At 48.0% G+C, this 18,221-nt stretch overlaps 9 protein-coding genes across 11 annotated transcripts; 6 read left to right on the top strand and 3 right to left on the bottom strand.

The window, feature by feature from the left end:
- Positions 1 to 17: 17 nt before the first annotated feature.
- On the bottom strand, positions 18 to 1,603 carry LOC136194606 (uncharacterized). Of its 2 annotated transcripts, XM_065983791.1 has the most exons (7): positions 1,359 to 1,603; positions 1,041 to 1,124; positions 845 to 989; positions 661 to 792; positions 523 to 612; positions 189 to 463; positions 18 to 132 (listed from the first exon to the last, which is right to left on the bottom strand). In XM_065983791.1, the coding sequence occupies exons 2-7, from the start codon at positions 1,116 to 1,118 to the stop codon at positions 100 to 102; spliced, it is 753 nt and encodes a 250-aa protein (XP_065839863.1). In that variant the 5' UTR covers positions 1,119 to 1,124; positions 1,359 to 1,603; the 3' UTR covers positions 18 to 99. The 2 variants fall into 2 exon arrangements, with proteins under 2 accessions (XP_065839863.1, XP_065839862.1); XM_065983790.1 differs by lacking the exon at positions 1,359 to 1,603 and having other exon boundaries at positions 1,041 to 1,199.
- A 68-nt stretch (positions 1,604 to 1,671) lies between these two features.
- LOC136194608 (ras-related protein Rab-18-like) lies at positions 1,672 to 2,803 on the bottom strand. 2 transcript variants are annotated; one of them, XM_065983793.1, is made up of 8 exons: positions 2,666 to 2,803; positions 2,554 to 2,609; positions 2,441 to 2,502; positions 2,318 to 2,390; positions 2,149 to 2,267; positions 2,027 to 2,100; positions 1,923 to 1,974; positions 1,672 to 1,871 (listed from the first exon to the last, which is right to left on the bottom strand). In XM_065983793.1, exons 1-8 carry the CDS (start codon positions 2,731 to 2,733, stop codon positions 1,752 to 1,754), a joined length of 624 nt encoding a protein of 207 aa, XP_065839865.1. In that variant the 5' UTR covers positions 2,734 to 2,803; the 3' UTR covers positions 1,672 to 1,751. The 2 variants fall into 2 exon arrangements, with proteins under 2 accessions (XP_065839865.1, XP_065839864.1); XM_065983792.1 differs by having other exon boundaries at positions 2,441 to 2,609.
- Positions 2,804 to 2,815: 12 nt separating this feature from the next.
- Positions 2,816 to 3,492, top strand: LOC136194609 (large ribosomal subunit protein eL27-like). Its single transcript, XM_065983794.1, has 3 exons — positions 2,816 to 3,169; positions 3,221 to 3,331; positions 3,400 to 3,492. Exons 1-3 carry the CDS (start codon positions 2,919 to 2,921, stop codon positions 3,446 to 3,448), a joined length of 411 nt encoding a protein of 136 aa, XP_065839866.1. The 5' UTR covers positions 2,816 to 2,918; the 3' UTR covers positions 3,449 to 3,492.
- A 181-nt stretch (positions 3,493 to 3,673) lies between these two features.
- On the top strand, positions 3,674 to 5,239 carry LOC136194601 (uncharacterized). The gene is made up of 2 exons (XM_065983785.1): positions 3,674 to 4,289; positions 4,351 to 5,239. The coding sequence occupies exons 1-2, from the start codon at positions 3,717 to 3,719 to the stop codon at positions 5,131 to 5,133; spliced, it is 1,356 nt and encodes a 451-aa protein (XP_065839857.1). The 5' UTR covers positions 3,674 to 3,716; the 3' UTR covers positions 5,134 to 5,239.
- Positions 5,240 to 5,758: 519 nt separating this feature from the next.
- Positions 5,759 to 7,524, top strand: LOC136194600 (uncharacterized). Its single transcript, XM_065983784.1, has 2 exons — positions 5,759 to 6,577; positions 6,634 to 7,524. Exons 1-2 carry the CDS (start codon positions 5,999 to 6,001, stop codon positions 7,432 to 7,434), a joined length of 1,380 nt encoding a protein of 459 aa, XP_065839856.1. The 5' UTR covers positions 5,759 to 5,998; the 3' UTR covers positions 7,435 to 7,524.
- A 1,562-nt stretch (positions 7,525 to 9,086) lies between these two features.
- Positions 9,087 to 10,678, top strand: LOC136194610 (uncharacterized). The gene is made up of 2 exons (XM_065983796.1): positions 9,087 to 9,684; positions 9,743 to 10,678. The coding sequence occupies exons 1-2, from the start codon at positions 9,121 to 9,123 to the stop codon at positions 10,556 to 10,558; spliced, it is 1,380 nt and encodes a 459-aa protein (XP_065839868.1). The 5' UTR covers positions 9,087 to 9,120; the 3' UTR covers positions 10,559 to 10,678.
- Positions 10,679 to 12,833: 2,155 nt separating this feature from the next.
- On the top strand, positions 12,834 to 14,451 carry LOC136194998 (uncharacterized). The gene is made up of 2 exons (XM_065984265.1): positions 12,834 to 13,435; positions 13,491 to 14,451. The coding sequence occupies exons 1-2, from the start codon at positions 12,902 to 12,904 to the stop codon at positions 14,346 to 14,348; spliced, it is 1,392 nt and encodes a 463-aa protein (XP_065840337.1). The 5' UTR covers positions 12,834 to 12,901; the 3' UTR covers positions 14,349 to 14,451.
- Positions 14,452 to 14,542: 91 nt separating this feature from the next.
- On the bottom strand, positions 14,543 to 17,330 carry LOC136194997 (D-3-phosphoglycerate dehydrogenase-like). Its single transcript, XM_065984264.1, has 6 exons — positions 17,143 to 17,330; positions 16,933 to 17,090; positions 15,694 to 16,046; positions 15,513 to 15,635; positions 15,286 to 15,464; positions 14,543 to 15,229 (listed from the first exon to the last, which is right to left on the bottom strand). Exons 1-6 carry the CDS (start codon positions 17,281 to 17,283, stop codon positions 14,624 to 14,626), a joined length of 1,560 nt encoding a protein of 519 aa, XP_065840336.1. The 5' UTR covers positions 17,284 to 17,330; the 3' UTR covers positions 14,543 to 14,623.
- A 36-nt stretch (positions 17,331 to 17,366) lies between these two features.
- LOC136195000 (ras-related protein O-RAL-like) lies at positions 17,367 to 18,180 on the top strand. Its single transcript, XM_065984268.1, has 2 exons — positions 17,367 to 17,508; positions 17,568 to 18,180. Exons 1-2 carry the CDS (start codon positions 17,404 to 17,406, stop codon positions 18,057 to 18,059), a joined length of 597 nt encoding a protein of 198 aa, XP_065840340.1. The 5' UTR covers positions 17,367 to 17,403; the 3' UTR covers positions 18,060 to 18,180.
- The last annotated feature ends 41 nt before the right edge of the window (positions 18,181 to 18,221 follow it).

Consider the following 18,221-nt stretch of genomic DNA (forward strand, 5'->3'; position numbering starts at 1 on the left):
ATTCAATCCCAGAAATCTTCGAGAAATACTTTTTTTCTATATGCTTAAAGCAACGTAGAGTGTTAAAGAAAGACTATCTTCTAACACGGTGCAGTTTCGTTACGTAGGATGGGCGTCGTCTCCGGGTAGTATCTAAACACGGAGTTACCAAAGAGCCGGGGCTTACGAAAACACGTACGACAGTTTACCTTCCGCAATAATGACCTCGGGAAACGTTGTCGTGATTCTTCCGCATCCTCTTTCGAAACCTTTCTCTGCTTATATCCTTGCTCCGGATGGGAAAAAATGCCACGCCCATCCGAGGAAACGCCCACTTCTTCCTCTCGACGCTGCTTTCTCTTTCTTTCTCGAATTGCGTCGAGCATTCGACTTTTTTCGACACTTTCGACGTAATGACGACTCTCTCGCTTCGCTTGCGATATTTCGCTACGCATTCGCTGCTCGTGTACGGCAGATTCATACGCTTTCAAAAAAAAACAATAAAATAAAATCGATCAAAAACTCCGTGCGACTATAGTAAACCTAATTTCTCTGTAAGATGCGTCCAACGAAATTTTGGCAAATATTTGATATTCCAAAGGTCGTCGTAGTATCGACTATGTTTCCCACTGCCTATATGACGTCACGTGCTTAGAATGTATCTGTATATAAGTAGTGTACCTATTCTAGTGTTGTTAATCGAAATTGCAACATGTTTTGCTACTTTCTTTTCGGCAAATTCGACCCAGCCTTCGGTGAAAACCTTTTTCCGGCTTCCTCCTTGCTTCTGCCTTCGCTTCCGCGTAAACGGATCTTCGAGGAATGATGGAGAGGAAGAGGAAGACTTTGGCTCGCCTGTTCTCACCTTCCGGCTGCAAGAACACGCGTCCTACGACGCCAAATTGAGACATCAAGTGCTTCACTTTTTCCGGTTTCATTCCAGGAGGAATTCGGCTTATATAGACGAGTCCAGGCGTCGGTTTCTTCTCCGCCACGCTCATGACGCGATTCTAACGCGCGTTAATTAATACCATGGCCGCCGAATGTTGCAAATAAAGTACCCTAGAACAGTACACCTTCCCTTTTCGCGAGGAATATGTCCCGATGACATCATATGTCCGGTTTTCGACGCCACTCATCCGCTCCTTCGCGAAGAAATAATCATAACGGAAAAATTAGACGGCGGAAATTGTTCAATTTATCGAGGAAACGTTTACGCGCGAACGACAACTAACGAAGCATCTCATCCCTCTTTCGGTCCCGTCAAACAACTCGCTTCCCAAATCGCATCCCTCGTCCCAGACGAATATCAATTATTCGGAGAAAATATGTTCGGAATTCATTCGATAACATACGACAAACTATCGTCCTATTTTTACCTCTTTGCAGCATTTGATACCAAATCAAAGCAATTCCTCCCCTGGGATAGTCTAGTCTCTCTAGCCGAATCATTGGACGTCCCAACAGTACCTCATCGATATCGAGGCACATTGGGTACACCAAAACAATTGGAAAATTGGATTAAAACTGAAATGAAACAAAAATCGTCATGTGGATTATCTACGTGCCCTGAGGGCTTTGTAGTGAGATTAGCTAAGGAATTCGATTTGAAACAATTCGAGACATCTGTGGCAAAGTATGTGAGAGAAGGTCACGTGCAGACGGATGCAACGTGGAAGCGAACCTGGAAAGCGGCAAAATTAACGTCATAGAATTAATAAATTGATACTAGCAGGACTTCAGTTCAAAAAATACCCCAAAACAATTTTTTTCTACAGTACGGAACAATAGGAACAATAGGAGGAACCTGAAGAATTGCTTGAAAGATCCACGCCACTCTGCTGCTTCTGCTGCTTTGAATTTGTCTCCCACAACCCAGGCGTTTCAATTATCTATAACAATAATAATTAATAATACTTATAATAATAATTTTTTGTCTTTGCTTTTTCGACGAGCTCTTCGAAAGCTGTTTGAACTCCGTCACGCGTTTTGGCACTAAAAGATCTCCCAATAAAACAAGAAATTGAATTTTTTTCTAATTATGTACCTTGCTTCGATGAACAACATTGCGTGTTTTCGAGCAAATCGTTCTCCTTCCGCTCTACTAACGCACCGATTTCCCTACACAACATACTTATTAATTAAATACATAAGTATACTATATCTTACTTTATCTATCTTATTCCCAACTAACATCTTAACAATATCATTCCGAGTTGCATACGTATCCACTTCACTTAGCCACACAGACAAATTAGTAAACGACTCCCTTCGAGTGCAGTCATACACTAAATCCAAAATAAATATATAAAAAATTAATATAAAATGTTGATGGTACCTAGAACAACGCCATGAGCTCCTCTATAATAGGCTGGAGTTAGTGTGCGAAATCGTTCTTGACCGGCAGTGTCCTTTACCATATATATCTAAATTGTAGCTATTTTATTGCTATGTGTTGTACCCATAGCGATAGTTTGACGGAGTTTCCGTGAACGGTCAGAATTTTCGTTTTGAAGTCGACCCCTTCGTGGAAATACGATAATGGGTCTTTTTCTTTCCTTTTTTTCGTCTCACCTATTGTTGACGATATGTCGGGATCGAATTTGTCTTCGGCGAAGCGAACGATGAGGCTACGAACATCGATAACGCGGTGAGCGAGCGAGAATACGCCCCTTTTTCTACATACCTCGACTTTCCCGTGCCACTGTCGCCGATTGTCAGTAATTTGAGGCTCGTTAGTACGTCGGAATCCATGAGATTCGTGTCGAGAAACGTAGCATCTGTGTGTGTGACGTCGAATATCCGGACCTTTTCGACTGCGTCATGAAGTGCATGCGTGTTCCTTTAGGATTTAGGACGTGGAGATTAGGCCGACGTGATCTGGCTTTTCTCGACTCATCCTTCACCGCATCTCTATCGTCTACCGATTTCCAGTAGCCATGGGAAAGTTTCTAAAGTCCGGCCGAGTAGTTTTAGTGCTCGCGGGCCGCTACGCCGGCAAAAAGGCGGTCATAGTGAAGAACCAAGACGACGGTGACCAGCGTCGACCGTACGGACACGCACTCGTCGCGGGAATCAATCGCTACCCGCTCAAAGTCACGCGAAAGATGGGAAAGAAGAAATCGGCGAAACGATCGAAGATCAAGCCGTTCATTCGCGTCTACAACTACAACCATTTGATGCCAACAAGGTAAAAACGAAAAATCGCCGCCAATTCCGCTTCGTCGACCTTCCCTTCCAGATATTCGGTCGACGTCGCTTTGGATAAGCAAACGGTTAACAAGGACGCGTTCGCCGAGCCAACGAAGAAGAGAAAAGCCGTTCGAGAAGTGAAACAGAAGCTGGAGGAAAGGTAGGGGGCGTGGTCACTTTTGTATCTCGAATTCTCTCTCTCATGTCGTGTCTCCTTCTCCTCCTAAGGTACAAGTCGGGCAAGAACAGGTGGTTTTTTCAGAAACTGAGGTTCTAGTCACTTTGAACTGATTCCTAATAAATAAATGATTTACTCAATCACGTGATCACGATTTTTTGCACTGACCATCCATCATCACTAAAGCCTAGGGTCTCTCATAATCTCTCATCATATATTTCGTCCCTGGATTAAATAATTCCCCCTGAGGTGCTTTCCCTTGGCTTCCATCCTGTTTACATTCTTTCGGGAGTTGCATTACAATAAAGCTGAGTCAGCCAGGGATCATCTCCTCACTGTCTGAAGAACTTTCTCAGCGTCCACACCCATGCTTTATCTCTTCGTCTCTCTCCTTGGTCTCCTCGCTTCGGCCCAAGGCCACCAGCATCAGCATCTTTGCTCCGAAGCTGTTGGGCCTTGCTTCGCTGATCCCGTCTGTTACGCCCGCTATCTCGCCTACACTAACAGTTTCTGCCGCGATACGCTCGGCAGTTTTGACCCGGAAGCGGGCTGCTCAGCGGCGTGCAACGAATCCTTGTTTCATTTTTTGAGTCATCCGCTTGCTGTCAACGTTTCGAACTGCGACTGTGGCGAAGATCTCGCTACGTGTCTCATTCCCCAAGATAACTTGGAGTATCGTTGTTTTGACGTCAAGCCCGCTCCCAAGTGCAATCTCACGACATCACTCTCCGATTCCTTCTGCCCCAAATTCGTATCGCAATGTCTCAACGATTCGGCATGCGCCGAAGCGTATCACGTCTTCTGGTCCGGAATACGTCGCGACGACGAGGGCGAGATTCACTTGGAGGGAACGGCCGCGTGCGGATCGCCGTGGCTAGGAGGCTGGTGCAATCCAACGTGCAAGCAAGCACTCTACGACTTCATGTGCGAATGGGGAAAGGTATGTAGACTAGACAGGTCAACATTTTAGCACATACGATAGTTTGTCTTTTCCCCAAAAGATCGCAGAGCCCGCCACGTGCCAATGCGACTCCGATGACGAAGAATGCACAAACGTGCAAATCTCCCTAGCGAACCGAATCGAGACGGCGTGTCTCGCCGACGACGAACGGCACTCATTGCAATTCTGCGACAACGCGGAGAGCGCGTGTCGCAACGACTCCGTTTGCGCGCCTCTCCTAGATGAATCCCAAAAGGCGTGCGGGGAAGTGATCGACGGAAGGTCGAAAAACTGTTCAGATGAGTGCCGACATGCTTTCGGGGCCCTCTTCACTAATCCTATCGGTCGCTACATGGAACGCTGTTCGTGCGGATCAGGGAATAGTTTCTGTCAGCGACGCGGTTCCTATATATCGGTCTACTGTTTCGGCGCCCTGTGGGGCGTACCTCAACTATGCGACGATGTTCTTGACGCTTGCTATGATGATTCGACGTGCAATGAGACGAGGCATCGCTACTTGACGGCGTGTAGTCCCGATTTGAATGAGGAGAACGATTTCACGTGCTCGGACACGTGTAAGAAGTATGCGGAGATGATCTTTAAGGATCCCGTTGGTGGCGTTTTGAATTCGTGCTTCTGTCAAATAACAGATGAAGAATGTCTCGCGTATGAAAAAATCACGGGAAATTGCTTTGAGGTACCAACGACGCCAACGCCCCCACCACCACCGGATACAGATTATGAGAAGGCTTTTGCCAAGTGGCAAGAGTCCTATGATGATTGGCAAGTGAAGTATGATGAGTGGCAGAATGATCAGTGTCCTGATGAATCAGGAAACGAATGAGGCTGGCTCTCCATAGAATCTGAACGCTGACATTGCGTCGTCTTTGATTTCTTTTTGTTGTCTAAGTGTTGTCCTCAAGTTTCAATGATGAGTGTTGTCACCTGCAGCTTTAGCTAGATGCAACTTTAGCATTGGTTTCTTACTCTCTTTCCTCTCTTGGACCATGTTCCGTACGATAGCATCCCCTTTGGAGCGTCAAGGCTGTGCGGTTTCCCCAAGAGGGGCCCCTACGATTCCCTGTCGACGATTCGTTCGCTGTGACGTCACTCCTTCGTTTCGATCGATGAAAGGTCGATTCCGTCGTCTTTTTGAGGAAGAACGACCCGCGCACGGCGGCACAGGCATCGCGGAACGAGGCGGAAAGTGCCGGTCGTTCGCCGAAGAAGAGAAAAGCCGTTCGAGAAGTGAAACAGAAGCTGGAGCAAAGGTAGTGAGCTTGATCACTTATCTCGAATCCCTCTCATGTGGTCTCCTCCTAATTTAAAGCACAAGTCGAGCAAGAACTAGGCTCGAGGGTCCAGCCTGTGTTGTGCTAGCGCGCGTTCCGCGCTGCCCAACAACAGGCTGGACCCTCGAGCCTAAGCAAGAACAGGTGGTTCCTAATAAATACATGATTTACTCAATCACGTGATCGCGATTTCTCTAACTGATCATCTGATCATTGCATCTCAGTAGCCACATAATTTAGGATAGGGTTTCCTAAATCATTAATTAATTAATTTAAGATAGCGGTTCAAATATTTCTCCCCTGAACCCTGGCTTTCATCCTGTTTGCATTCTTTCGGGGGATGCACTACACAATAAAGCTGAGTCAGCCGGGGATCGTCTCCTCACTTCTTGAAGAACCTTCTCAGCATCCGCACCCATGTTTTACCTCATCGTCTCTCTCCTTGGTCTCCTCGCTTCGGCCCAAGGCCACCAGCATCAGCAACTGTGCTCTGAAGCTGTTGGACCTTGCTTTGCTGATTCCGACTGTTATACCCGCTATATCACCTACACCAACCTCTGCAGCGATACGCGCTTGAGTTTGGACCCGGAAACGGGTTGTTCAGCGACGTGCAACGAATCCTTGCTTTACTTTTTGAGTCATCCGCTTGCCGTCAATGCTTCAGGCTGCGACTGTGGCGAAGATCTCGCTGCGTGTCGCATTCCCAACGACAACGTACAGTATCGTTGTTTCGACGTCAAACCCGCTCCCAAGTGCAGTCTCGCGGCATCGTGGGGGATCTCCGATTCCTTCTGCCCTTCTTTCGTATCGCAATGTCTCAACGATTCGGCCTGCGCCGAAGCGTATCGTCTCTTCTGGTCGGGAATACGTCGCGACGACGAGGGCGAGATTCACTTGGAAGGGGGAGCGGCCGCCTGCGGCTCGCCGTGGCAAGGAGGCTGGTGCAATCCAACGTGCAAGCAGGCACTCTACGACTTCATGTGCGAATGGGGAAAGGTACGTAATTACGTAGAGACAGGTTATTAAATAATAGTGCATATCTGTCCCCAAAGGTCGCAGAGCGCGCCACATGTCAGTGCGACTCCGATGACGAAGAATGCACAAACACGCAAATCTCTTTAGCGAACCGAATCGAGACGGCGTGTCTCGCCGACGACGAACGGCACTCATTGCTATTCTGCGACAACGCGGAGAGCGCGTGTCGCGACGACCCCGTTTGCGCGCCTCTCATAAATGAATCCGAAAAGGCTTGCGGGGAACTGATCAATGGAAGGACAAAAAACTGTTCGTGGGAGTGCCTAACGGCTTTCGGGGCTCTCGACGCTAATCCTATCGGTAGCTACATGGGACGCTGTTCGTGCGGATCGGGGAATAGTTTCTGTCAGCGACGCGCCTCCTACATATCGTTCTACTGTTTTGGCAGCCCGTGGGATGTACCTCAACTATGCAACGATGTCCTCGACGCCTGCTACGACGATTCAACGTGCAATGAGACGAGACATCGCTACTTGATGGCGTGCAATCCCAATTTGAATGACGATTACGATTATACGTGCTCGCCCACCTGCAAAAAGTATGCCGAGATGATACTTAGGGATCCCGTTGGCAGCGTTTTGAATTCGTGCTTCTGCCAAATAACAGATGAAGAATGTCTCGCCTATGAAAGAATCACGGGAAATTGCTTTGATTCACCAACGGCGCCGTCACCAACGAAGATACCGTCGACAGTCGCACCACCATCACCGGCGAATATAGATTATGAGAAGGCTTTTGCCACGTGGAAAGCGTCCTATGATGATTGGCAAGTGAAGTATGAAGAATGGCAGAAGGATCAGTGTCCCGATGGATCGTGAGGCTGGCCGGATGGCTCTCCATACAACCTGAACGCTGACATTGCGTCGTCTTTGATTTCTTTTTGTTGTCTAAGTGTCTGTGTGTGTGTGTTGTCCTCAAGTTTCAATGATGAGTGTTGTCAACTGCATAACTTTAGCTTTAGCTAGATGCAACTTTAGCATTAGTTCTTACTCTCTTTCCTCTCTTGGACCATGTTCCGTACTATAGCATCTCCTTTGGAGCGTCAAGGCTGTGCGGTTCCCCCAAGAGGGGCCCCTACGATTCTCTGTCGACGATTCGTTCGCTGTGACGTCACTCCTTCGTTTCGATCGATGAAAGGTCGATTCCGTCATCTTTCAGGCATCGCGGAACGAGGCGGAAAGTGCCGGTCGACGTCGCTTTGGATAAGCAAACGGTTAATTAACTTAAGGTACAAGTCAAGCAAGAACAGGTGGTTTTTTTTCAGAAACTTCAGTTGCTTTGAACTGATTCCTAATAAATACATGATTTACTCAATCACGTGATCACGATTTCTCTAACTGATCATTGCATCTCAGAAGCTACATAATTTAGGATAGGGTTTCCTAAATCATTAATTAATTTAATTAATTAATACTGTTATATCTAATGCTGCAAACTATTGAACACAATCCGGGGTTACTACCTACTGTGACGTCACCTTTTTGGTAGCATTTTGTTGAATATACGGGAGAGTATGACATCACAATGAATGTGATGTCATAAAGGCACCTGTGTGTGTGATTGGTTTATGAGCGATTGTGACGATTTCTTTTTTAGGTCGCGCGACGAAGGAAAATGGCGCTCTTTTCGAAGACTTGATCGCCGAACGCGCGCCGCTTCGACGAAGATCGACGAGCGACGAAGACGGAAGACAGAGCACAGATTTAGGAATGTTTTTAGTACTGCACAAGCGTAAAATCGCTGTACGTGTATGGAAATATATAATGCGACTAAAATGCTGTTGCGTATATTTGCCCACATAGACAGCGCAGACGCAATTCTGCGATCCAATTGACGGTTTTCTGACGGGATTGATCGACATGGAAGCGATTAACGCCAAAGAAATGCGTTTATAACTAAAATGGAGGCTTGCTAGCTGTTTCGTCTGCCCGCTTTCCAAAAGCGACAGAGCTCGTCGGTGAGTCGTACATAATGTGAAAATCGTCATGATGCAGCTGAAATAGTAACGTGTTGCGTGTAAATAATTGCAGCTTTAGTTTTGGTTTCTATACAGTGGAACGACTGGGAAGTCTACCTGTATATTTCCATGACCCACTCTGGTGGAGGACAGTCGCGTCATGGTACGTATGGCGGCACAGAAGTATTTTCAATTATTATTACAGGAAAAGGTGGTCCGGCCAAACCGGACGGTCCGGACCGCTTGCTACGGCGCGGAAACAATCGCACTCCCACTTCCAATGACCTTCATCACAGCAACTTATTTCTAATACCATGATTTACTCAATCACGTGATCGCGATTTCTCAGTGAGTACACATACTTTAGGGTACAGTAGGGTCTCCCAAATCATTAATTAATATGGGAAGTTCAAATATTTCCCTTGAGGTGCTTTCCCTGGCTTCTATCCTGTTTGCATTCTTTGGGGCGGATGTGGATTGAAATAAAGCTGAGTCAGCCAGGGATCGTCTCCTCACTGCTCGAAGAACCTTCTCAGCGTCCACACCCATGTTTTACCTCCTCGTCTCTCTCCTTGGTCTCCTCGTTTCGGCGCAAGGCCAGCAACTGTGCTCTGAAGCTATTAGACATTGCTTCGCTGATCCCGACTGTTATGCCCGCTATCTCACCTACACTAACAACTTCTGCCGCGACACGCTCTCGAGTTTTGACCCGGAAACGGGTTGTTCAGCGACGTGCAACGAATCCTTGTTTTACTTTTTGAGTCATCCGCTTGCCGTCAATGTTTCAGGCTGCGACTGTGGCAAAGATCTCGCTACGTGTCGCATTCCCAACGACAACCTACAGTATCGTTGTTTCGACGTCAAACCCGCTCCCAAGTGCAGTCTCGCCGCATCGCTCTCTGATTCCTTCTGCCCTAAATTCGTATTGCAATGTCTCAACGATTCGGCGTGCGCCGAAGCGTATCATCTCTTCTGGTCGGGAATACGTCGCGACGACGAGGGCGAGATTCACTTGGAGGGAGCGGCCGCGTGCGGCTCGCCGTGGCTAGGAGGCTGGTGCAATCCAACGTGTAAACAAGCACTCTACGACTTCATGTGCGAGTGGGGAAAGGTATGTACAGTACTACTACGTCATAGAGAGATCAATATTAGCATATCTCTCCCCAAAGGTCGCAGAGCGCGCCACGTGCCAGTGCGACTCCGATGACGAAGAATGCACAAACGTGCAAATCTCCCTAGCGAACCGAATCGAGACGGCGTGTCTCGCCGACGACCAACGGCACTCATTGCAATTCTGCGACAACGCGGAAAGCGCGTGTCGCAACGACGCCACCTGCACGCCTCTTATAAACGAATTTGATAGAGCTTGCGGGCAACTGATCAATGGAAAGACAAAAAACTGTTCGTGGGAGTGCCTAATGGCTTTCAGGGCCCTCGACTCTAATCCTATTGGTAGCTACATGAAACGCTGTTCATGCGGATCGGGGAATAGTTTCTGTCAGCGACGCGGCTCCTACATATCGTTCTACTGTTTTGGCAGCCCGTGGGATGTACCTCAACTATGCAACGATGTCCTCGACGCTTGCTACGACGATTCGACGTGCAATGAGACGAGACACCGCTACTTGATGGCGTGTAGTCCCGATTTGAATGAGGAGAATGATTTCACGTGCTCGGACACGTGTAAAAAGTATGCGGAGATGATCTTCATTGATCCCGTTGGCGGACCTTTGGCTTCGTGTTTCTGCCAAATAACAGATGCGGAATGCATCGCTTATCAAAGAATCACGGGAAATTGCTTTGATTCGTCGTCACCAACGGCGCCGTCACCAACGGAGATACCATCGGCAGTCGCACCACCATCACCAGCGGATATAGATTATGAGAAGGCTTTTGCCACGTGGAAAGCGTCCTATGACGATTGGCAAGTGAAGTATGAAGAATGGCAGAATGATCAATGTCCTGATGCATCAGGAAACGAATGAGGCTGGCTGGGCTGGCTGGCTCTCCATAGAATCTGAACGCTGACATTGCGTCGTCTTTGTTGTTGTCTAAGAGTGTGTGTTGTCCTCAAGTTTCAATAATGAGTGCTGTCAACTGCATAACTTTAGCTTTAGCTAGATACAACTTAGCACTGGTTTCTTACTCTCAGATAATGCCTTTCCTGTAAAGACAGCTTCTTGGACCACGTTTCGTACGATAGCATCTCCTTTGGAGCGTCAGGCTGTGCGGTTCCCAAGAGGGGCCCCTACGATTCTCTGTCGACGATTCGTTCACTGTGGCGTCACTCCTTCGTTTCGATCGATGAAAGGTCGATTCCGTCGTCTTTCTGAGGAAGAACGACCCGCGCACGGCGGCACAGGCATCGCGGAACGAGGCGGAAAGACTGGCGGAAAGTGCAGCTAGCTCTAGAGTGCGTTAGCGTTACACGTGCTCCGATAGCGTAGACTGGCCCTGACTGGCGTAGACGAAACCGCGAAGAAGAGAAAAAGAACGTCCACGTACGTGTACGAACGGAGAACGAAGCATTCTTCGCCATCTTGAACTTGGTTCGTCATGACGACGCTTCTATTACGTCACAAGCTTACATCACTTCCTTTCCAAAAATAAACTGCTGACTTTGCTGCCGACAGTGAAACGCGTCAAAATTAGCACCTGCATTTCTCGGACCAATGAGAGCGCTAGGTGAGCCCCACGTGACCCCAGCCGACCAATGAGCGCGCTGGGTGGGGCTACGCTGTTCAAAAGCGAAGCGCACACAGATCTTCCTTCAGTTGCGGCTGAGGGTGGGTGCGTCGCGGTTCGCCGCGTCTCATCCTTGAGAGGACTGGCTCGGGGGCTTTGGCAGAAGGCAAGTGAGGATAGTTGGATCTCAGCGTGGCCCACGGTTAATTCCGTGCCGGAGCCTGTAGGCAGGGCGATGGGGGGCTTCGGCCTCGGTTTACGCACTGGGCAGACGGATCATTCGAGGTCTTATTGTCGTCAACAAGCACGAACCGCGCTAGGCTGAGTGGTTACGGCTTGGAGGGGGTGTTCAACTATGGTCTGGTTGCCGGCACTTTTCTCACCCGAACGACGCGATTAGACCGACGATGATCCAGCCCAGGAGCCTTCGATTCCTCCATTGCACTGTCTTCATTGTCGACTCCTACAAACAGCGGTCAGCCTCTCTCCAATCCACAAGGCCCGGTTCTTCTCAGGAAGACATACCGAAGGCTTTGGTACCAGCGCACCGGGGTTTCGGTATTAGGGGCCGATCCTCATCCAGGTGGGTACTGAATGGATTGGCCGAGGACCCGCAACTCGCCCGAAACTTTTTGGAAGGGGGTCATCGCTTTGCGAAGACTTCCCTGGGCTACGACGCGTCCGAACCTCCCCGCGGTGTAGCCTGGGTAACGCGAATACGGACGCAAATCAAAAGGTACGTACAACGATTATTTGACAGTGACTAATAGAATTTCTTTTTTAGGTCGCGCGACGAAGGAAAACGGCGCTCTTTGCGAAGATCGATCGCCGAACGCGTGCCGCTTCGACGAAGATCGACGAGCGACGAAGACGGAAGACAGAGCACAGATTTAGGAATTTTTTTAGTACTGCACGAGCGTAAAATCGTGTATGGAAATATACCGACTAAAATGTGCACAATTTGAATGCTGTTGCGTCTATTTGCCCGCATGAACAGCGCAGACGCAATTCTGCTATCCAATTGACTGTTTTCTGACGAGATCGATCAACATGGAAGCGATGAACGCCAAAAAAATGCGCTTATAACTAAAATGGAGGCTTGCTGTTTCGTCTGCCCGCTTCCCAAAAGCGACAGGGCTACATAGTGTGAAATTATCACGATGCAGCTGAAATAGTGACGTGTCGTACGCAAATAATTTCAGCTTTAGTTCAGTAGAATGACTGGGAAGTCCGCCTGTAACTGGTGGAGACAGTCGCGTGGTGGTACGTGTGGCAATATAACCCCGGAATTATTATTATTACAGGAAAAGGTGGTCCGGCCAAAACCGGACGGTCTGGACTGCTTGCTACGGCCCTCTTCCAGCGGAAACAACCGCACTTCCACTTCCAACGACCTTCAGGCTTCATCCCAGCAAAGTATTTCTAATAATTACACGATTTACTCACAATTTTTTTCGGTAGAAATTCCCCACTAGCCATGATCATCATTGAATCTCAGCCTCCTCTAGCCGCTATCCCGTTTGATCCTGTTTGAACCTCTTTGATCCCGTCTGCATTCGTTTGAGGTATGCAATGCAAACAAAGCTGAGTCACCCAAGGTTCATCTGCTCACTTCCCAAAGAACCTTCTCGACGTTCAGACCAATGTTTTACCTCCTCGTCTCTCTGACTCTCCTTGGTCTCCTCGCTTCAGCACACGGCCAGTCATCATGCTCCGAAGCCCTTCGACCTTGCTTTAACAATTCCGTCTGTTTGTCCCTCTATCGTTCCTACTTGGAGTTCTGCTACGATACACTCATGAGTTCGGACCCGGAAACGGGCTGTTCAGCGGCGTGCAACGAATCCCTGCGTTACTTTTTGAGTCATCCGCTTGCCGTCAATGCTTCAGGTTGCTACTGCGACGACTGGGATGATCCGGATGGGTGTTACAATTTCAACGGAAACCTGCAATATCGCTGTTTCAACGTCAAACCTGCTCCCAAGTGCAATCTCACGGCATCGTCAAGCGTTTCACAGTTCTTGTGCTCCGCTACCCTATCACAATGTCTCGGAGATTCGGCCTGCAATAAAGCGTATAGTTTAGTCTGGTCGGACATGTGCGAGCCGTCCAGGGAAGAAGACTCGTGCAGTCCAATATGCAAACAAGCGCTCTACGACTTGATGTGCGAATGGGAAAAGGTAGGACAAAACAGGTCAATAGTTTAGCATATTCCGTAATTTGTCTTTCCCAAAGCTCTCGGCGCGCGCCGCGTGCCAGTGGCTGTGCGACTCCGATGACGGAGAATGCACAGAGATGCAAATCGAAATGGCGGCCGGAATCGAGGCATCGTGTCTCGCCGCCGACGAACGGCACTCATTGGTATTCTGCGACAACGCGGAGAGTGCGTGTCGCAACGACGCCGCCTGCGCGCCTCTTATAGACCAATTCAATAGAGATTGCGAGGAAATGATCAACGGAACGATGAAAAACTGTTCGCGGGAGTGCCTATCAGCTGTCGAAGCCCTCGACGCTAATCCTATCGGTAGCTACATGAGACGCTGTTCGTGCGGATCAGGGAATAGTTTCTGCCAACGACGGGGCTCCTATGTATCGTTCTACTGTTTTGGCAGCGTGTGGAAAGTACCTCAACTATGCAACGATGTCCTCGACGCTTGCTACGACGATTCGACGTGCAATGAGACGAGACATCGCTACTTGATGGCGTGCAATCCCCATTTGAATGACGATTACGATTACACGTGCTCGCTCACCTGCAAAAAGTATGCGGACATCATCTATAAGGATCCCGTAGGCGGAGTTTTGGATTCATGCTTCTGCCGAAGATCAGATGATGAATGCAGGGCTTATGAAAGAATCACGAGTCGTTGCTTTTTTCCTTTTTGGGACCCGCCACCGACAGGAATACCGTCAACGGGAATGCCGTCAACGGGAATGCCGTCAACGGGAATGCCGTCAACGGCGGCACCGCTACCAGCGGATATAACTTATCAGCAGGCTTTTGCCATGTGGAAAGCGTCCTATTATGATTGGTTATTAAAGTATGAAGAGTGGAAAAATAACCCGTGTCCTGATGAATCAGGAAACGCGTGAGGTCTGCCGGGTTTCCATACAATATGAACGCTGATGCGTCGTCATCCTTGTTTTTGTCGTTTGCATGTGTCTGTGTTGTCCTCCTATTTCAATAATAAATGCTATCAAAAAAAAAGGAAATTATTTTATTCTCATTTACCTTCTCTAGAATGATGAAGCTCTTCTGCAAAAAATGGTCGCGACTCCTTGTGCATATGGGGTCTGAATATTTCCCTTAGGCTCACATGCTGCTCACTTTATTCATAAAGCAAACGAAGTCACAACGAAGTCCAAATCTAGGCTGCAAAACGTAACAAAGCCACTTTACGAATACCCCCGACTTTGGAAACTCCTTCAACGACTTGGGAACTAAATTCGGACTCACCTTGAATCAGTCCCACCACGTGACCGTCTCCACCCGCGGAAACAACGGCACTTCCGCCGCCCCCAACGACTTTCATAAGAGCATCGACAGAAACGCCTTTATCAGCGGCGAAAAGAAGACCGAATTTCGCCAATAGAACCCCGACACGCTGCCCAAAGACTTCCTTGATGACAATCGCTTCTCCTCCGACGGCGCATCCACTAAAAACGGCTCCGTTGACAGTGACAGTGACGTCACAGCCAGAAGAGGGCGCCCCTTTCACTTCGACGCTCATTCCTTTCGCTTTGGCCAACCCGGAAGCGTTGATGAGATTGACTGAGGAATTGGAGGGCAATAGAATGCCGGTAAGGACCCCCACAGCCAACGATTGGCTATTTCTGCCCTTATGAGCCTCAGGGACGGATACACTAAAAGCTGTCCCCTCTGAAACGGAAGCCAATTTGCCCAGAGCTATAGCCAGATTCAACAGCGGTCGAAGAGCCGGCTGATAAGCCGCTTCCAAAGCCGAACAATTAATCTATGATTAATAAAAAATATTATAAATTATTTATTAATTTTTATGATTTTTCTTACGGCTCCAACGAGACCCTTTTTCTGTGTAAGATTCACTATCTGATGGCCAATATCTCCGCCGCAGCGTCGCTGTCCCTCCACCGTACTAGCACCAATATGGGGACACGCAATCACGTGGGGATGCTGAATGAGACCCGTATTTGTAGGCGGTTCGACAGCGTAAACATCAAGCCCAGCCCCTGAGAAAAAATAGATAAATATAATATAAAATATTATTTGTTTTGTACCTGCACATTGGCCTGATTGAAGTGCTCTAAGCAAAGCGTCTTCATCAACAATTCCACCGCGTGCTGCGTTGATAATTCGAACTCCTTTCTTGCATCGTCCAAAAACGTCATCATTTATCATGCCTTTGAAAAAAATAATTATATACATACTTATTTAATTATCTACTTATTTATTTTTTACCTTTTGTTGACGGCAAGAGTGGCGTGTGAACGGTGATGAAATCAGCGATTGGATAAAGCTCCTCTGGGCTCATTTGATCCACTCCAAATTCTTTTGTCACTTCGGCGGGAATGATGGGATCGTAGCCGAGCGTTTTCATGCCAAACGACTGCATTCTCAACGCCACTTCCTTTCCAATGCGTCCAACGCCGAGAATCGCGAGCGTTTTGCCATAGACTTCGATGCCCATGAATTTCTTGCGATCCCATTCGCCGGATTTCATGCTCGCGTCCGCACCGGCCGTATTGCGAGCGAGAGCCATGATAAGACCACAGGTATGCTCAGCAGCACTCAACGTATTTCCACCAGGAGCACTACAGAAAAAAGTAATCACAAAAAAGATTTCTAGAGAAGAATAAATTTATAATAGGGGCTGCGCTTTGGGTTAACGCTGTGGCAACTGGTGTACCAGAGATCTCTGTTGCTTTTACAAAGTGAGAGACGTTCTGAGGAGGTAAGATTTTCTACCACTACCCACACAGCTTTCTGTATAGGTAGACTGTTAACGAAATCTATACAGCTTTCTGTATAGGTAGATTCTTTGGTTTCGTTACCTATACAGCTTTCTGTAGGGGTAGACTGTTAACGAAACCTATACAGCTTTCTGTATAGGCAGATTCTTTGGTTTCGTTACCTATACAGCTTTCTGTATAGGTAGACTGTTAACGAAACCTATACAGCTTTCTGTATAGGTAGATTCTTTGGTTTCGTTACCTATACAGCTTTCTGTATAGGTAGACTGTTAACGAAACCTATACAGCTTTCTGTATAGGCAGATTCTTTGGTTTCGTTACCTATACAGCTTTCTGTATAGGTAGATTCTTTGGTTTCGTTACCTATACAGCTTTCTGTATAGGTAGACTGTTAACGAAACCTATACAGCTTTCTGTATAGGCAGATTCTTTGGTTTCGTTACCTATACAGCTTTCTGTATAGGTAGACTGTTAACGAAACCTATACAGCTTTCTGTATTTTCTGTAGGGGTAGACCCCTACAGCTTTCTGTAGGGGTAGACTGTTCAGTTTCGTTACCTATACAGCTTTCTGTATAGGTAGATTACTTTGGTTTCGTTACCCCTACAGCTTTCTGTAGGGGTAGACTCTGGTTTCGTTACTGGTGAGGAGGTAAGATTTTCTACTAATGGTGAGGAGGTTAGCGAAGGCGAAAAATTGTACTAGAGCGGGAGTCCGTTCTGCTTACTTCATAACAAGAATTCCTAGTTGTGTAGCTGTGTCGATATCGACGTTGTCGACGCCCGTTCCAGCACGTCCAATCAATTTGAGTTTTCCCTTCGCTCCAGCTCGCAAAACATCTTCTCTCACTTTTGTCGCCGATCTCACGACGAGAGCGTCGAATTCCTGCAGAAATGCTATCAAGCGATGATCAAACTCTTTGTTTTTTGAAGTTTACGGGTGCGAGAGAGAGCAGTTCGTCCTTCGTCATCTTGTTTCGCACTTCGACGCCGATTCCGGCCGCTTCGAGCGCTTCTTTGCACGAAACGTCGACGTTGTCAGTCAGGAGCACGCGTTCCACGTTCACGCTCGTTGCCATCACTGCGTAAATTCTTCCCAACGCTAACGGAACACGTGAAGGAGAACATCGGGCGTTCTGCTTAGCGCACGCTGGACGTGCAAAGAATTTCTTGTACGGGAACCAAACAAGAGTCGCTAAATGGCGAGAAGAAAAGAATCTCAACTCGATCTTCATCGAGTCATCATGGTCGGCATGGCGGGCGTCGGAAAGTCGGCGCTAACTCTCCAATTCATGTACGACGAGGTGAGCCCCCTTTCGAGGACACAGCGCCTTGGCGACCAATTTCCCCCGTTCCCTCGCAGTTCGTCGAGAGCTACGAGCCAACAAAAGCCGACTCCTATCGCAAAAAAGTCATCCTCGCCGGCGAAGAGTGCCACATCGACATTCTCGACACAGCAGGCCAAGAAGATTACGCGGCCATACGGGACAACTATTTCCGCAGCGGCGAAGGATTCCTCCTCGTATTCGACATCACCGAAAAGGAGTCGTTCCACGCGCTCGACGATCTTCGCGAACACATACTCCGCGTGAAAAACGACGACAAATTTTCAATGATTCTCGTGGGAAATAAATCGGATTTGGATAATCAGCGAAGCGTTTCGGCGAGCGACGGACAGGCGCAGGCATCCAATTGGGGAATACCGTACGTCGAGACGTCGGCCAAGACAAAGGCCAACGTCGATAAGGCCTTCTATGAATTGCTTGGAAAAGTCAAATCGATGAAGGGTTCGCCAACTGGGGGACAAGGGAAAAAGAATAAGAAAAAATCAAAATCAAAATGCATTATTTTGTAGTATTTTTTTCGCGCTGCAAACTGGCTTGGGTGGGGGGGAAAGGGGTTTAAATTCCTGGGATACTTTGTGCGTGACGTCATATGTAGTACGAAATATATATAGACTGTTTTTTTTCTCTCTCTCTCTCTCTGAAGGACGTGTGAGGTGTTTTTGTTTTGGGGG

Source organism: Oscarella lobularis, chromosome 13, assembly GCF_947507565.1.
Source record: "Oscarella lobularis chromosome 13, ooOscLobu1.1, whole genome shotgun sequence".
NCBI lineage: Eukaryota > Metazoa > Porifera > Homoscleromorpha > Homosclerophorida > Oscarellidae > Oscarella > Oscarella lobularis.

What these genes read in the sequence shown, in the direction of transcription:
- LOC136194606 (XM_065983791.1), bottom strand. Translation starts at nt 1,118, where the DNA reads ATGAGTGGCGTCGAAAACCGGACATATGATGTCATCGGGACATATTCC. An exon ending in CGTGTTCTTGCAGCCGGAAG is followed by an intron (nt 793 to 844) that starts GTGAGAACAGGC and finishes CATTCCTCGAAG; the next exon opens with ATCCGTTTACGCGGAAGCGA. An exon ending in CGAGGTCATTATTGCGGAAG is followed by an intron (nt 133 to 188) that starts GTAAACTGTCGT and finishes CTCCGTGTTTAG; the next exon opens with ATACTACCCGGAGACGACGC.
- LOC136194608 (XM_065983792.1), bottom strand. Translation starts at nt 2,733, where the DNA reads ATGGATTCCGACGTACTAACGAGCCTCAAATTACTGACAATCGGCGAC. An exon ending in AGCTCATGGCGTTGTTCTAG is followed by an intron (nt 2,268 to 2,317) that starts GTACCATCAACA and finishes TTTTGGATTTAG; the next exon opens with TGTATGACTGCACTCGAAGG. An exon ending in TTGGGAATAAGATAGATAAA is followed by an intron (nt 2,101 to 2,148) that starts GTAAGATATAGT and finishes TATGTTGTGTAG; the next exon opens with GGAAATCGGTGCGTTAGTAG.
- LOC136194609 (XM_065983794.1), top strand. Translation starts at nt 2,919, where the DNA reads ATGGGAAAGTTTCTAAAGTCCGGCCGAGTAGTTTTAGTGCTCGCGGGC. An exon ending in AACCATTTGATGCCAACAAG is followed by an intron (nt 3,170 to 3,220) that starts GTAAAAACGAAA and finishes CTTCCCTTCCAG; the next exon opens with ATATTCGGTCGACGTCGCTT. An exon ending in AAACAGAAGCTGGAGGAAAG is followed by an intron (nt 3,332 to 3,399) that starts GTAGGGGGCGTG and finishes TCTCCTCCTAAG; the next exon opens with GTACAAGTCGGGCAAGAACA.
- LOC136194601 (XM_065983785.1), top strand. Translation starts at nt 3,717, where the DNA reads ATGCTTTATCTCTTCGTCTCTCTCCTTGGTCTCCTCGCTTCGGCCCAA. An exon ending in TCATGTGCGAATGGGGAAAG is followed by an intron (nt 4,290 to 4,350) that starts GTATGTAGACTA and finishes TTTCCCCAAAAG; the next exon opens with ATCGCAGAGCCCGCCACGTG.
- LOC136194600 (XM_065983784.1), top strand. Translation starts at nt 5,999, where the DNA reads ATGTTTTACCTCATCGTCTCTCTCCTTGGTCTCCTCGCTTCGGCCCAA. An exon ending in TCATGTGCGAATGGGGAAAG is followed by an intron (nt 6,578 to 6,633) that starts GTACGTAATTAC and finishes CTGTCCCCAAAG; the next exon opens with GTCGCAGAGCGCGCCACATG.
- LOC136194610 (XM_065983796.1), top strand. Translation starts at nt 9,121, where the DNA reads ATGTTTTACCTCCTCGTCTCTCTCCTTGGTCTCCTCGTTTCGGCGCAA. An exon ending in TCATGTGCGAGTGGGGAAAG is followed by an intron (nt 9,685 to 9,742) that starts GTATGTACAGTA and finishes CTCTCCCCAAAG; the next exon opens with GTCGCAGAGCGCGCCACGTG.
- LOC136194998 (XM_065984265.1), top strand. Translation starts at nt 12,902, where the DNA reads ATGTTTTACCTCCTCGTCTCTCTGACTCTCCTTGGTCTCCTCGCTTCA. An exon ending in TGATGTGCGAATGGGAAAAG is followed by an intron (nt 13,436 to 13,490) that starts GTAGGACAAAAC and finishes TCTTTCCCAAAG; the next exon opens with CTCTCGGCGCGCGCCGCGTG.
- LOC136194997 (XM_065984264.1), bottom strand. Translation starts at nt 17,283, where the DNA reads ATGGCAACGAGCGTGAACGTGGAACGCGTGCTCCTGACTGACAACGTC. An exon ending in CTAGGAATTCTTGTTATGAA is followed by an intron (nt 16,047 to 16,932) that starts GTAAGCAGAACG and finishes TTTTTTCTGTAG; the next exon opens with TGCTCCTGGTGGAAATACGT. An exon ending in AAAAGGGTCTCGTTGGAGCC is followed by an intron (nt 15,230 to 15,285) that starts GTAAGAAAAATC and finishes TATTAATCATAG; the next exon opens with ATTAATTGTTCGGCTTTGGA.
- LOC136195000 (XM_065984268.1), top strand. Translation starts at nt 17,404, where the DNA reads ATGGCGAGAAGAAAAGAATCTCAACTCGATCTTCATCGAGTCATCATG. An exon ending in TCCAATTCATGTACGACGAG is followed by an intron (nt 17,509 to 17,567) that starts GTGAGCCCCCTT and finishes GTTCCCTCGCAG; the next exon opens with TTCGTCGAGAGCTACGAGCC.